Below are 14,205 nucleotides of genomic sequence, written 5' to 3' on the forward strand. Positions count from 1 at the left end.
TGACTGACCTACTGTGAGGTCTTGTATGCCCCATGTTACTGTTACCATGAAACGAAGCCGAAATAGTTACCTCTATTTTTTGGGAGAGTGAGAGAGATGATTAGTTTTTTTTAAACAAATGTTCCGAAAGTGGACTGTCACCGTTGAATCATTTCTACTTATATACATATATGGGTATTTTCATTCTCACTAGACTACCCACTACTAAAAGACAGTTGGAAAAAATATTATGATCTGTGTAAAACAGAGTATTGCTTTTGTATGATAGGCGCGATATGTTTGTACAAATACTCTAACCTCAAAAAGATCATATCTTGAATCGTTGTACATTTTTTTATGCAAAAAATTCTTTATTTAATATAATAAGTATGGCACAGTAAGTATTTCTAATAAGAACTTCGACCAAGATTCCATATTTTCTTTATCAAACTCCGACATTATAAAAAGGGTTTTTCGTCGTATTCGAGATTACATTTTTTTTTTCGTCTCGTCAATTACATTGTTAGTTTTATAGAATACAATCCAGTTCGAGATATTCTTCATATAAAGTTAAAGAAAGAAATAACATCGATTTAAGTAAAAAATATTTATCAGCTTTTTGTTAGAGTACTATTGTTATAAATTAGGGCATTGTAAGTAGTTTTGAAAATTAAATTTTATAGCTTTACTTACCGACGACCAAAAATAGAAAAAAAAATTGTAGTTTAGCTCATACGTTAGAACCAACTTTAAAATTATACTTATTATCTTTTAATGTAAACTGAATTTTAAATACATGACCTAGTGCAGTATACTATACATCACAGTTAAATATAACTATGTATTTATGGATCTGATGATAGAAGGATCTTTAAGGCTGAAAATGCTTCAAAGATAAGTAAAAAGTTAAAAACCTTTCAAGTCAAGTCATCAAAACATAGAATCGACTGCTGTTGTTACAGGATCATTTATAAAATTCGAACCAATAAATCAAAAAGTATCAATTACTTGATCATTAAAAACTAAGATTATTATAATAAATCGATTGCCTTGTTTTAAATTCGAAGATTCAAGGATATAGACAAATAAACTTATGTTATGACGACTTCTATAAGTGTTATCTATCTTAAAATGTCCTCATTATTCGTCATTTTAGTACAATAATGAGGATTTTTCGTTTGTATTCAATGGAATATCGGGATTTTATATCCCGTCATACATATCCGTTTAAATATAGACATTTTTATTAACTTAAAGTTGATGTTTTCATCTAAACACACAATTATTATAAATAGAAATTATTTTAATAGTCTAAAAATTTGTTATTTCTTACTATTATATATCTTGAAAAATAACACAAATGTAATAAAAAAAAACTTTAATCTCTACTCGTTCTGTATTCTTAATATTATTATATTTTAGTTAACTAGATTTTTAATAAAAATGTTTAATGTTACATATTACTGAAATCTTTATTATAAGTACAAAACATTGTTTTTAAAAAAGCTACAAATATGCATATTCATTATTTAGTGTTACGTCGGAAACTAAATGAAGGTTAGAAAAACTGTGTATTTTATCTTAAACTATAGATATTTTTATTTAACTTTAGCGTTCAGTTTCTACATTACGCAAAATGTAATAATCCAACTTTTTACTCATAGTAAAAAAAAACGGTAAACTTCATAACATAATATATTAGCTAACATACGTACTTGTATATTTTGTGTAAAAACCGGACGTTTTCATAAGTCCCAGCTGACTGCGACTACTTTTAAAGCAATTTATTTTACTTATGCACCGGGGAGCAACTATTATAAATGCATGTTGAATTCGCTGTACGTATCTAGTTTTATTATAGAGTGAAATTAACTACAATATTAGGTGCTTTAGTTAGATGATTGTGTAACCCGCAAAAATAATGCTTAATACATTTTCTACCTTTTATACTTATGGAAATACCATTTTTTTAAATAAATAACGTTTTAACGTTTGGGAGTAAGCCTCCTATAAGGCTTGAGCTCTTTAGCCGTAAGTGTACCACAACCAACTTTAGATGTATAAACATATGTTTGGTGACAAATGCTACTCTCTACCATTTACGCTCAATTGTCATGTTTAATTACATTATCTAGTTTTGATTTTGTAATTACGATGCTCTGTTAATACCGTTAGAAGTTCCCAAAAATAAAATGAGAATGTGGATTTACTGACGCAGCTTGTTCCTTGCGCAGAATATAAAAACTTTCTTCTTTAGTTAATTTTCTGCAAATTGAATCGTTAGCTGGGTCAGATTTGATGTTATGTCTATAGGTACGTCTGAATATTGAAACGGTATTTAAATATGTTATAAAAAGAGTCTTAAATGAAAATATTTCTTATTAGATATCATTATTGGTGATCAAAAGACCACGCTTAAACTCCAAGTCCCATTAACGTTGTGACGTCTGGCATATTGTAATTGGCGCTCACAATGCGAAATGTTTAAGATTCGTTTCAGTATCCGGCCATTACTGACATATTATTTAGATATACTTATAGGTTTAAACTTTACTACTATCTTAATCTGTGCCGTACAAAAAGGGTTCGGGTCACACTTTACTAACATAAATGAAACGCCCGTTGTGTCTTTCGCGATGACGGACAAGCAACCAGTTCCGATAACCTCGAACTCGTACTTTTAGTAACCGACCGACCCGCGTGGTTGCTTGCCCACGACTCTTTCTCCCTCACACCGAACTGCCCGAACGAACCGGAGAGGGATTCAAATCTACCCACTAGTGTGGGAGAATAAAAATGCGCCCGGTTACCCGCAATAACCCAGGCCGCGAATTTAAACTATATGTTTGTCTCGTCATTTGTACCGAACATATACTTTATTATAGTGTTACGTATTTTGTTTGATCGATCATTGAATATTACGAAATATAAGTCTGTCCGACTTTTAGATCAGATATTTAGATGGAATTTAATATAACAAATGAAGAAATAGTATAACTCTTATTTTGTTTTCTTTGTAAAATTTCTTGGTTGTTTTATCTACCTGATCAGTACAAGTAACATATTACCGTGTTACTATAACATCTATGTATATAAAATTTTGATTGTAATTTATACATTGTCCTTTCTATGTTTTGTAATAGATCCAAAAGCGCAAATTATAATTATTGTACCTAAAAATTGTTTTAATTGTAATCCAACCTTATATGAATTATACCCCGTTTTACCTTCTCGAAAACAAGATAAGGAAACCGAAACAACAGGACACAAATAATTAAATACAGACTTATTTATTTTTACTTTACTCGTTCGTTAAAATTTTATTCTGTAAGTGTAGTTCACCCTATTTCCTTTTTAATGTTTGTTTATTAGAATAGTATAGAAACATAGCTAAAACGACGAATGCATAGCTGCCCGCTATGTATATCTGGAATAATTTGTAATGTTACAGTATTGCTTACTATTAATTGGCAACGGTAGAAACTTATTTCCCAATCTCAGAGATTCCCTTTCCCACCAACTCCATTTCCCTGCCTTTCTTTTCTTATAAGATAAGGGATGGAAGGAGAACAGGACTAAAATTCAATCTCCGGCGACGAATTTTACGAAAGATGCATGTGTCACATAAAATTATTTCGGATTACCTACATTTCAATCATCCATAGATAGATTGCTTAGAAATTGCAGCTTTTGCTTTGTTCTGGACTTAAACGTGCCTTTTAACGTTAATGACAGTTTAATCTATCACTATAAATAGTTCGAAAACTTCACCGCGACCAACCGCAAACATTAGCGCCAAAATGGTGAAAATCAAGTAGAGACAAAATACCATAGTTTATGGCACGTCTATTCACAGAAGTCAGTGAAATCATCATATAAATTGCATAACAAATGGAGTTCTTCCAAAAGAGGATTGAGCTGTTGTCGAAAAAATTGACGCCGAGCGAGACCTCAATAACTGTCCGTTTTATACTTCTCTGGCGATGGTGACTCTGCTAAAATATGATTTTAGGACATATATTATAAAAACTTGTTTATGTTTTCTGACGTTAGGTGATTATTGCTTCAGATAGATTTTAACGTATTATTTAATTAAACAAATAAAAGAAAACTTTTATTTGTTTGAAATTTATTTACGCCAAACGCAATTTATTTCTTGTTAATTAGGTTTTACTCGTAGCAAAAAAATGTCGGAAGTAAATTATTAATTATATTTAGAAACATTTGCTTTTAAAATGTGTAATTTATTACATCAATTGCCTATTTTTCTACAAACAACGAAAATATTGATATCTGACAACTCTAGATCACTGTTAGAAAGGGATCGGAAACTGAAGCCCTCTTGCTCGGTTTCAATTTCGGTTTTATTTTCTTTATTTTAATTGTAAGATGTACAAATAAAACACACTCCTCTCTTGTTATACCTAGTACTTATTACCACCATGGTATAACATAATTCACGGGAAAAAGTGTGGAAAGAATCGAAGAATAATTATAAGCTGCATAAATAAATTAAAATGTGAATTTTGTTCACTGCTTTCTACTCTTTGACAATTTTAGTGACATTTGACAGTGACGTGACGTGACAAATAAATGACAGCATTTCTGTGCATTATTTCTGTTTAGTTTTTGTTAATGTGAAACGGATGGAATATGGAATTCGTGCAGCTTTGACTTCGTTTAAATTGTATTTCACATAGTTTAATTTTGCAAATACTTCACTTTGTGTGCTGATTTTTTCTTAATTTAATTGTGAATTACAAACATGGGTGAAAAATCTACACCACTTTTAGCTGTACTGCAATTGCTTCGGAAATACAATCTTAAAGTATGAGTTTTTTTAATACTGGATCATCTCGTTCCTTATTTATAGAAGGTGTTACGCACTAAACCTCTATGCATATGCAAATTTTAATGTTTTTTTGTAATTAAAGGGGACTGAAGAAATATTACGAAAGGAAGCAAGTTTAGGAGATGTTGAATATGAAACGTTAAATTTGCCCGAAGTTGAAATAGCAAGCATTCTCACTGCTCATCATACGGAAAGTGATCCATATAGTTACGAGTTCTCGTATGAAAGTCTTAAAAAATTTATTGAAAGCTCATTGGATGTTTACAAGGTTTGATATTTCCAATTAAATATTTTGTAGTCCGAAATAAATTAGTTATGAGTGTTATGAAGAATTTTCTGGGATATATAAATGTACTATATTGAATATCACATCCTAATCACCTTTAGAATACAGTAACGGGTACTTATTTTTCAGTATGAATTGTCAACTCTTCTTTATCCAGTATTTGTGCACATGTATTTGCTCCTCATCATATATGATCACAATGAACATGCCGCCAAGTTCTTGGAAAAGTTTGGACCAGAGCAGGAAGATTTTTATCAAGATGATTTAGCCAAGCTATGTATTGTTAAACACAAGGATCAAATCAAGTTCAATGAATTAGCTCAGATTTATAGGTACACTTTGATTAAAATACCCATTTTTTTGCATATTTAAAGAGTAATTAAAAAATGTATACATTTAATTAAATGTTGTATTTAATTTTGGTTTACATTTTCAATACTATCAAAATTATAATAATGCTATTAAGTGAAGGAAGCTAATCATCTTAAATCATAATTAGACTTTTCTGAATACTCCTCAAACATGCTTCCATTTCCCATTTTTCATACCACTTTAGCACTGATTGTATGTTTAAATTTTTCTAGCACTAACAAATTTGAGGTGCAATTGTCAAGAGATGTGTCATCACAGTTAAAAAGGTTTTTGCAAGAACAGAAAAGTTCAACTGTTATTATAAACATAATTAACAACCACATTCAGATAGATGTTCATGATGGCCCCGGTAGGACTCAAGCACAAGTGAGAGCCACAGCGGGTGGTCTACTTGGGGAAGCCACAAGAAATGGTGAGTATGCTATTAACTTCTTTACATCTATATAAACTCATGGTAATAAATTACAAGAGGGTATTAAAAAAATGGTTCATAATCAAACCAATCACCTCAGTATGTTTTTAATTTAAAAAAGCTTTTAGGTTTCTAAACTTTTACAGATAAGGCAGCAATTTTGTTAAGTGAACTAACTACAATTATATACTGGATAGAGAATAACATTTCTTTTCATATGTATGTGGTTTTATTTTAGAGAATCGGGTAAAAGTTTATTATGGCCTGTTAAAAGAGCCAGAAATTGAAGTATTCCCGGTGCCAGCTGAAGATGAAGAGGAAGCAGAAGAAACACCTGACAAACCAAAAAAGAAGAAAGCAAAGAAAGAGAATATGTACATGAAAAAACCAAAATCTGACCCAAATGCTCCATCAATTGACCGAATACCACTTCCAGAATTGTATGTAAACAATAGAAACAAAATTTTGTTTTTTATTTAATTTATCAAATTATGAAAATCTTTCCAAAGATTTAAAAGTGCAGATTTATTTACAAACAAATTATTTGTGTCCTTATTCTTCAATATTTTCAGAAAAGAGAGTGACAAGATTGAGAAAGTGAAAGCATTGCGTGCCAAGCGCGTGCCATTAGGACCAGATTGTCTACCATCTATATGTTTCTACACACTCTTAAACAGTGGCTATAGTGTTATCTGCGCAGACATATGTGATGATTCCACTTTACTCGCTGTTGGTTGCAGCAATTCAATAATAAAGGTAGGTAAATATTTTTATAAAATAAGAAATTAAAATATTAAGAAAAGCTAAGACGTAAATGTAACACACGTAATTTTTTTTTAAAAGATTGAATTTTTTCCTGATGTCTTAATTCGTTTATGCAGGTTTGGACACTTACACCCGTTAGATTGCGCGGGATGAAATCGGCTGATAAGCTACAAGATATTGATAAGGAAGCAGGTTTGTAACTGCTCCTTATTTAAAGTTTAAATTCAAATTGCAGTTTATACAAAAATACATCAATCAGTATATTATTTATTGCAGGGGATGTTGCAGTTAGAATGATGGAGGAAAGAGATAGAGACACATGCAGGACACTCTATGGTCACTCAGGACCTGTTTACAAAGTAGGCTTTGATCTATTCAAGACAATGCTTGTATCTTGCTCAGAAGATAGTACAAGTATGTTTCTTTTCTCATTCAATCATACAGAAATAAATTTCCCTCTCACTTTTTTTTTCAAAAGTGACATAACAAACTTTCATATAAATACTAGCTTCCGCCCGCGACTCCGTCCTCTTGGTATGATTAAAACAAAAGAAAATAGCCTATGTGTTCTTTCAGACTATCCTCAGCATCTATGCCAAATTTCATCAAAACCCGTTCAGCCTTTTAGGCTACAAACTCACAAACATCCATCCATCCAAACTTTCACATTTATAATTAGTAAGATTTCTAACACTATCATATATCATGAATAAGACAATATGTTCTACTTGAATTATTATACTGCACACAGATAGTCTAATTTTAAATCAGCACTATTTCAGTGTTAAGTGTTAAGTGTTTTAAAACTATTTTTTGTTGTGCAACAATTTCAGTAAGACTGTGGTCATTGCACGTGTGGTCGTGCCTTGTGGTATACAGAGCTCATACATGGCCAGTTTGGGATGTGAAGTGGTCACCCCATGGCCACTACTTCGCTTCATGCGGCCATGACCGCTCGGCCAGACTGTGGGCGACAGACAGTTATCAGCCGCTACGCTTATTTACTGGTCATTTTTCGGATATTGATGTAATTATTGTTTTTATTGTGATAGATATTGATTCATTTAATATAATTTTAAAATAATTGTGTACACATTGCAGTGCGTACAATTTCATCCCAATTCAAATTATATAGCAACAGGTTCTAGTGACAGAACTGTGCGGATGTGGGATTGTCTCACGGGAAGTCAAGTCCGTGTCATGAGTGGACATAAGGTAAAATATAAAATAGCCATATTCATAAACTAGCCTACTTACTGATAACGAAACATTTTAATGGTGAAAGATTTTTTTTAAAATAGGTACAGTAGTTTTTGTGTTATTTCAATGCATACAAAAGTCTAAAAATACTAATCTGTCCTCTTTATATTATTAGTATAGATTTTACAATCACTTACATATTGTGTAGTAAAATTATAGTACTTAATTCCAGTCGACTGTTTTCACTCTCGCGTTCTCCGTGTGTGGGAGATGGTTGGTGTCTGGGGGCACAGTAGGCGACATGCTTGTGTGGGACATATCCAATGGTTCCCTGACCGCAGCACTGCCCCCCGCACACACTGGACCTATACACGCTCTGGCATTCAGTCGCAATGGAACTATTTTATCCTCAGGTTTGTATATCCGTGTATATTTTGTTTATAAAATGTATGTGCTCTTTTCTGTTGGGGTACACTTCATAACTTGCTAAGTTTTCACAATTTTCAGGTTCCTTAGACTGTACCATAAAGTTGTGGGACTTCACTCTGATAACAGATGAAACAGTAAATGAAGAATCTGGAAGTACTACATCAGGGTCAAAGGAAGACAAATATTTGTTACGTTCATTCGCAACAAAGAATTCGCCAATAAAAAGCTTACATTTCACTCGACGCAACCTTTTGCTTGGAGTGGGCTCATATGATGGTAGTTCATAAGTTATTGATGACATGATGATAATTCATTATAAGTAATAAAAAACGTTACATATACTCATATTTATTTTATTAATTTAAAGGACTTGAAAAAGATATGGTTTTTCTGTAGAAATGAATTGTATTATCAAATTCAGTATAGATTCATTACATCTTGCAACTTGAGCTTTCATAGCTTGTTTGAAATCTTCTTTTACCCCTTTGTCAGCGCCACGAGTGCCAATCCTTCTTTGTCCCAAATGTTGAGAATTTGGGAGTATATCTAGTGCTATATTTTTTCCTTGTTCATTCCAAATAAAACTAAGCTCTTCAAGGAAATCTATATGAATTACATATGTTGAAAAGAGATGATAATGAAAAACACCTTTCTGTTTGATTATATCCAGAATTTGGATAAAAATTGCCTCTTCTTGTGGCCATCCAAGTTGCATGAGGACTAAAATGTGTCCATAAGTCAAATCTGCATTACTGCCTGTACTTAAAAGAATTCTTATTAGTAATGTACAAAAATAGTGCATAATAGAAACTTTTGTCAATGGTAAAAAATGCAGATGTCTATGCTTGCCTCCAACAATAAGATCTGTTTCCAAAACACCTTCTACTGCTGGGAGCTGGGATAATGCAGCGAAAATAGCATCAATACAAGGTAAATATTTCTTTTGGGCAAAGTTAATGGATACCCTGGTAATATTTGCACTTAAAGAATTTGCAGTTGCAGGTGGTGTAGCATCTTCATATCTTCCGCGGTACAGGGCTATTTCATCAGTAAAGCCTTCTGTCCATGGTTTGACTTGCAATTGTGACACCAATTTCATGAACTCCCTAGCTATTAGTTCATTACTATTTAAAAGTTCATAAACATTTGCTGCTGCTTGAAATTGATGTGCAGATATACCGGTTACTTCGATATCTCCTTTTCTTCGTTTTGATGGTGGCTGATCCGGGTCAGACAATGCTTCAATAAGAATATGATTACCTTTCAGAGATTTTTGTTCATAGAGTGACCTCAAAAAAAATGTGACTCCACAATATAAAAGCTCACGACAGTCTTCATTACCCCTTAAAGACATTAATTTTTGGAAGTATGTTTCTTTATTCAAACTATTAGTGTAATTAACTAAATATGTATCCCATCCCAGCTGCCTTCCCAGTAGATCTAATACACCATACAGCCTTTGCCAAGGATCTGTAATGTCATTCTCAGTTTCATCATACATATAAGAATTATAAAAATCTATTGCCTTAACCATAAGACGTTGCAGTAATCTTGGAGACTCCAAGGAACTAAGAAGGGGTAAGGTTTCCACCACTAACAAACGAGCGTATCTATTATCATAGAAAAATTTGTCAGCATTAATCAAAGTTTTTACCAAACTATCGACACCTAATTGAGGAAACTTTTTTAAAAGTAAAACTAGCAAGCGACAATGTTCCATAGTGTCGTCACTATTTTCAACACTGGTTTTAAGAATTGTTAATTGCATGTCTGGACAAATATTATCAAACATTTGGCTTAAGAAACAAGGCTCATTAGATTTAAGGGCATTAGCAATGGACAATATTTCGGGCAACAATTTTGAGACATTTTGTCGTGACATCATGAGAGAACTGAAACATTCTGCTGCTTCTTGAACATTCCCTGATTGTTTTTCCATCAAATAAGCTTCAAATTGGATTTTAAAGTTTGTTGGAAATAAGGTTTTTGCAGTAAGCATCCATGCTTTGGCTGCATAAATGTTATTTTCGCTTTGCGCCAGCTTAGCTCTTGCAATAATATAATCGCCGTCAGTAACAAAATCACCAACCATTATCGGCATTTCGATGTTTTGTGCAACAATTGAAATAAAAAAACACAAATCTACTTCGTCTGATTATGCAGACTATGTAAGTCAACATTACCCTGACATTCAATTGTCATTCTTTATATCACAAAATTGCCGGGTGCCAAAAGATCTATGCATCACTGTAAACAATACAATAAAGTTTTTTATAATTTGATGCGGATAAAGCCACACAGGAAAAGCTTGTAATATTATAACTTGGTTGCCCTTGTTAATATAAAAAAACGACCTTTTATTTTTAGTGTACCATGCAAGTACTACTACTCTTAGGGAGTAAAATAAAAATATTCTGTATCTGTGGGTATGAACATGACCGACCCAATCAGCATCAGCCAATAAGAGCAACAAAACAACAAAAAAACTTGTTCGTTCGATTATTAATTGTCAATATGAATATAGTGTGTTAATGTTAAATAACTTTATTTACAAAATAAATCATAAACAGCATATAAATGCATATCCATTACCAACCTAGTCGAAAAATGTATTATTATGACCATCGTAAAGTATATAGAATTCCAGATTATGTTTTAGAAACAATCTTCTCATATTTAAGTTTATCTGATATACGAAATTGTTCGTTAGTTTGTAAAAGTTGGTGTAGAATTCTTAGTGATGAGAACCACGAAATATGGAGATATCACTGTTATAAAAAACTGGCAGAAGAAGTTATGAGATCCGATCTTCTATCATCAGTTAAAACTTATAAAGCAAAACTTAGAGCATTCTTCCATGCTTGGAGTCCTCGAGATTGTTCTAGGAATATTCATATAAAACCGAATGGATTTACTTTACACAGGTTTAAAAAAGAGTCATAAACTTTACTAAAGTATTGTCTGAGTGTGTAGAACTATTGTTCACTAATATATATTTTCAGGAATCCGGTTGCACAAAGTACTGATGCTTGTAGAGCCAAGATTGGATTTTATCATGGTCGGCACGCCTGGGAAGTTATATGGGAAGGACCATTAGGAACTGTTGCTGTAGTTGGAATATCAACTAGAGATGCGCCATTACAATGTCAGGGTTATGTGGGATTATTAGGTTCAGATGAACAAAGCTGGGGATGGAATTTAGTTGATAATCATTTATTGCATAATGGACAAACCCAGGGCCATTACCCGTGCCTTAATAATTGTCCCAAATATCAGGTATGAATATTTCATATTACTAGTCCTTAGTATGTCCAAAAGGTTGGTGCAAAACATATAAAAAATGCAGTTTGAGCTCAAACTGCATTTAACTGCAGTAGCTAGTAAGGCTACAATTTCTATTGATTTCCAAAATAGATTTTACTTCATATTGTTCCTATTTTAAAAAAAAATTGTTATATTTTTACAAGAAGATAATAATTCGGTGTATTTGTAGTTAGTAGTGGTTTAAATAAAAATAATTAAAATTGAGAATGATTTTATAATAAAAAATAAAATAATAAATCATTTTTTATTGTCTATTTCAGGTAGGTGAAAGGATAAGAGTTGTTCTAGATTGTGAAATCGGCACTTTGTCATTTGAAAGGAGTTATGAATTTTTAGGAGTTGCATTTCGAGGTTAGTATATTTTATTATTACTAATAATGCTTGGTAGAGATGCATAAAATCCAAATAACCACTAAGTACATGCTGTGATGTATGGTCTCACAGAAACTTGCTGATAGCAATCTGTAATATCTGCTTATTTATTTATAATGAGGTATAATTAAGTTTTTGAAAACTTTGTCTTATTAAACAAAGCTAGGTTAAGGATGTGTTATGATTTTATGAAATAAATTAGTTTTCACTCATGTTTAAAAAAAAACAAAAGTGATGTGTTTCTCTATCCTCTACATCTATGCCATTTCAATTTATAATGTTAGTAAGAACAATAATTTTCTTACAGGCCTACCAAATAGAAAATTGTATCCAACTATATCAGCTGTTTATGGAAATACAGAGGTGTCTATGGTGTATTTGGGACCTCCTATGGATGGTTAATTGTCTGTGGATTGGACAAGTTACACCAATACCAAGTGTGATATATTTGTTTGTTGTACCTGTATTGTTTTCTTTTTAAATTACCATTATCAGTGGTTAGTATTCATTCTAGTCATTTTAACAATTCAATACATTCCTACTATGTAAGGTTTTTGTTGTGTTAATTTATTTTTAGCTAATAATTTTAATTCTAAAATTATTTTTATTTTTGCTCGATTTGAACAATCAAATTGAGCAAAGATTGTGTAATTAATAAATATGCTAAATATAATTTGCTTTGTTACTATAGGTAAATTATTATAACGTAAAATTCAGACTTCATCTCATAATGTACATATATTTAGTTAATTGATATTAATTTAGTTGTGTGAAAGTTTAAGTATGTCAAATGTTTAATGTAAGTTTTCAAAGTATTTGAATAAGGTTTTGTAAACAATGAATCTTATTGAAATGTTTGATTATACAAGTAAAGAAAATAAACAAATTTTATTTGAATGATTAGAAATCAAGCTGTCTGTGTGAGTTGCCATTATAAAAGGCTACACCACATGTCTTATCTCTATTTCTTTAATGACAATATTTTTTGTTGTTGCAATGGAGAACCATTGACAATGAAATGATGCATACGACAGTTATTTTCAAATGTCTTGACGGCTCAATCATCGGCGCGCTAGGAAGTACCCTCTTTCCTCGCTTCCTGCTCTTAAATTGCAACAGCTAGCGTGAATTCAAGAGCCGCCAAGATATCTGAAAACTAGTATACTAGTGTTATGTTATACTCCACTTACTAGTGTGATAAATGCCTTACTCTACAAGCAGAACGCTTTTACACCAACTATGTAACATTTGACAATGTCTGTTCCCTCAGAAAAAATGTTGTTATCCACTTTTCTTAAACTAGAATTTATTATTGCTGAGGTTTGTTTTATATAACTCTTTAAATAACCAAGTTAAATTCTAATGATACACAAATAATTCATTTTTGGTTATATAATTGTATATTAGTCGTATTCTATAAAAATGCATTAATTTGTACTTATTGAGCAATATCGTGTGATAATTTCCTAGCAGATTTTTAAATAATTTATCTTTTAATTGTAGGTAATTATTTTCGTTTTATTTGTAAATGCATATCGGATTCTGTAGACTGATTCGAATCCCAGGCGACACTAATCAATAATTATTTTATTATGTCGAACATTCGTTTGCCAAGAATGCATTTATAGCTTTCCACACAACATATGCGGACAATGGCGTATTGCCATTAAAGTATGTGTAGCCTATTACGAATCGAAACGTTATATTCTTTTTACATTGATATTGTGTTGTGAAATAAAACCTTATAATATGGGTAACAGGCATACAGCTGGAATGGCGAACCTTTACTTATAAATGTGTCTTTTTTTAAAGAAGCATTTAATAAAATCGTAGGCACCTAATAAAATATTTTTTTTATTGAGAATATTTGGCAGATCTGACATTATTAGGAGTGCTTGAATGTTTTGCTAAGAGTCGTGCCGTTTTGTGTTGCGTGCTATGGGTTGGCCACCCCTATTGCATAGGAACTTACGAATTGCTTAAGTATTCCTTGTGTATTGTTTGCTGTCGCCGGCTGTAATGTTTGTAAACTTACAGAAATAAAAGTGTTTAATTTTTTGTGTGAGCGGTATTCTTATTGCTGCCATTATACATTTTACGTTTATTTATATACTAATTTTACACAGACTATAGTCCTCCTCAAATATATTTGATCCTTTGTCATCGTTAATAACATTCCATTCACAAATGCAATCATATACATTCTCGTAAACT

The 14,205-nt window shown here is 31.8% G+C and overlaps 3 protein-coding genes across 3 annotated transcripts; 2 read left to right on the forward strand and 1 right to left on the reverse strand.

The window, feature by feature from the left end:
• Positions 1-4,571: 4,571 nt before the first annotated feature.
• On the forward strand, positions 4,572-8,642 carry LOC106099640 (transcription initiation factor TFIID subunit 5). The gene is made up of 12 exons (XM_013278239.1): positions 4,572-4,807; positions 4,914-5,099; positions 5,247-5,449; positions 5,702-5,901; positions 6,140-6,341; positions 6,474-6,657; positions 6,783-6,858; positions 6,943-7,080; positions 7,500-7,693; positions 7,768-7,881; positions 8,099-8,279; positions 8,374-8,642. The coding sequence occupies exons 1-12, from the start codon at positions 4,745-4,747 to the stop codon at positions 8,580-8,582; spliced, it is 1,950 nt and encodes a 649-aa protein (XP_013133693.1). The 5' UTR covers positions 4,572-4,744; the 3' UTR covers positions 8,583-8,642.
• Positions 8,628-10,569, reverse strand: LOC106099641 (integrator complex subunit 10). The gene has a single exon (XM_013278240.1). It carries the CDS (start codon positions 10,394-10,396, stop codon positions 8,657-8,659), a length of 1,740 nt encoding a protein of 579 aa, XP_013133694.1. The 5' UTR covers positions 10,397-10,569; the 3' UTR covers positions 8,628-8,656.
• A 212-nt stretch (positions 10,570-10,781) lies between these two features.
• LOC106099643 (F-box/SPRY domain-containing protein 1) lies at positions 10,782-14,056 on the forward strand. Its single transcript, XM_013278242.1, has 4 exons — positions 10,782-11,219; positions 11,298-11,571; positions 11,880-11,970; positions 12,299-14,056. The coding sequence occupies exons 1-4, from the start codon at positions 10,873-10,875 to the stop codon at positions 12,391-12,393; spliced, it is 807 nt and encodes a 268-aa protein (XP_013133696.1). The 5' UTR covers positions 10,782-10,872; the 3' UTR covers positions 12,394-14,056.
• Positions 14,057-14,205: the final 149 nt, after the last annotated feature.

This window comes from Papilio polytes, unplaced genomic scaffold (genome assembly GCF_000836215.1).
Source record: "Papilio polytes unplaced genomic scaffold, Ppol_1.0 DF824102.1, whole genome shotgun sequence".
Taxonomy (NCBI): domain Eukaryota; kingdom Metazoa; phylum Arthropoda; class Insecta; order Lepidoptera; family Papilionidae; genus Papilio; species Papilio polytes.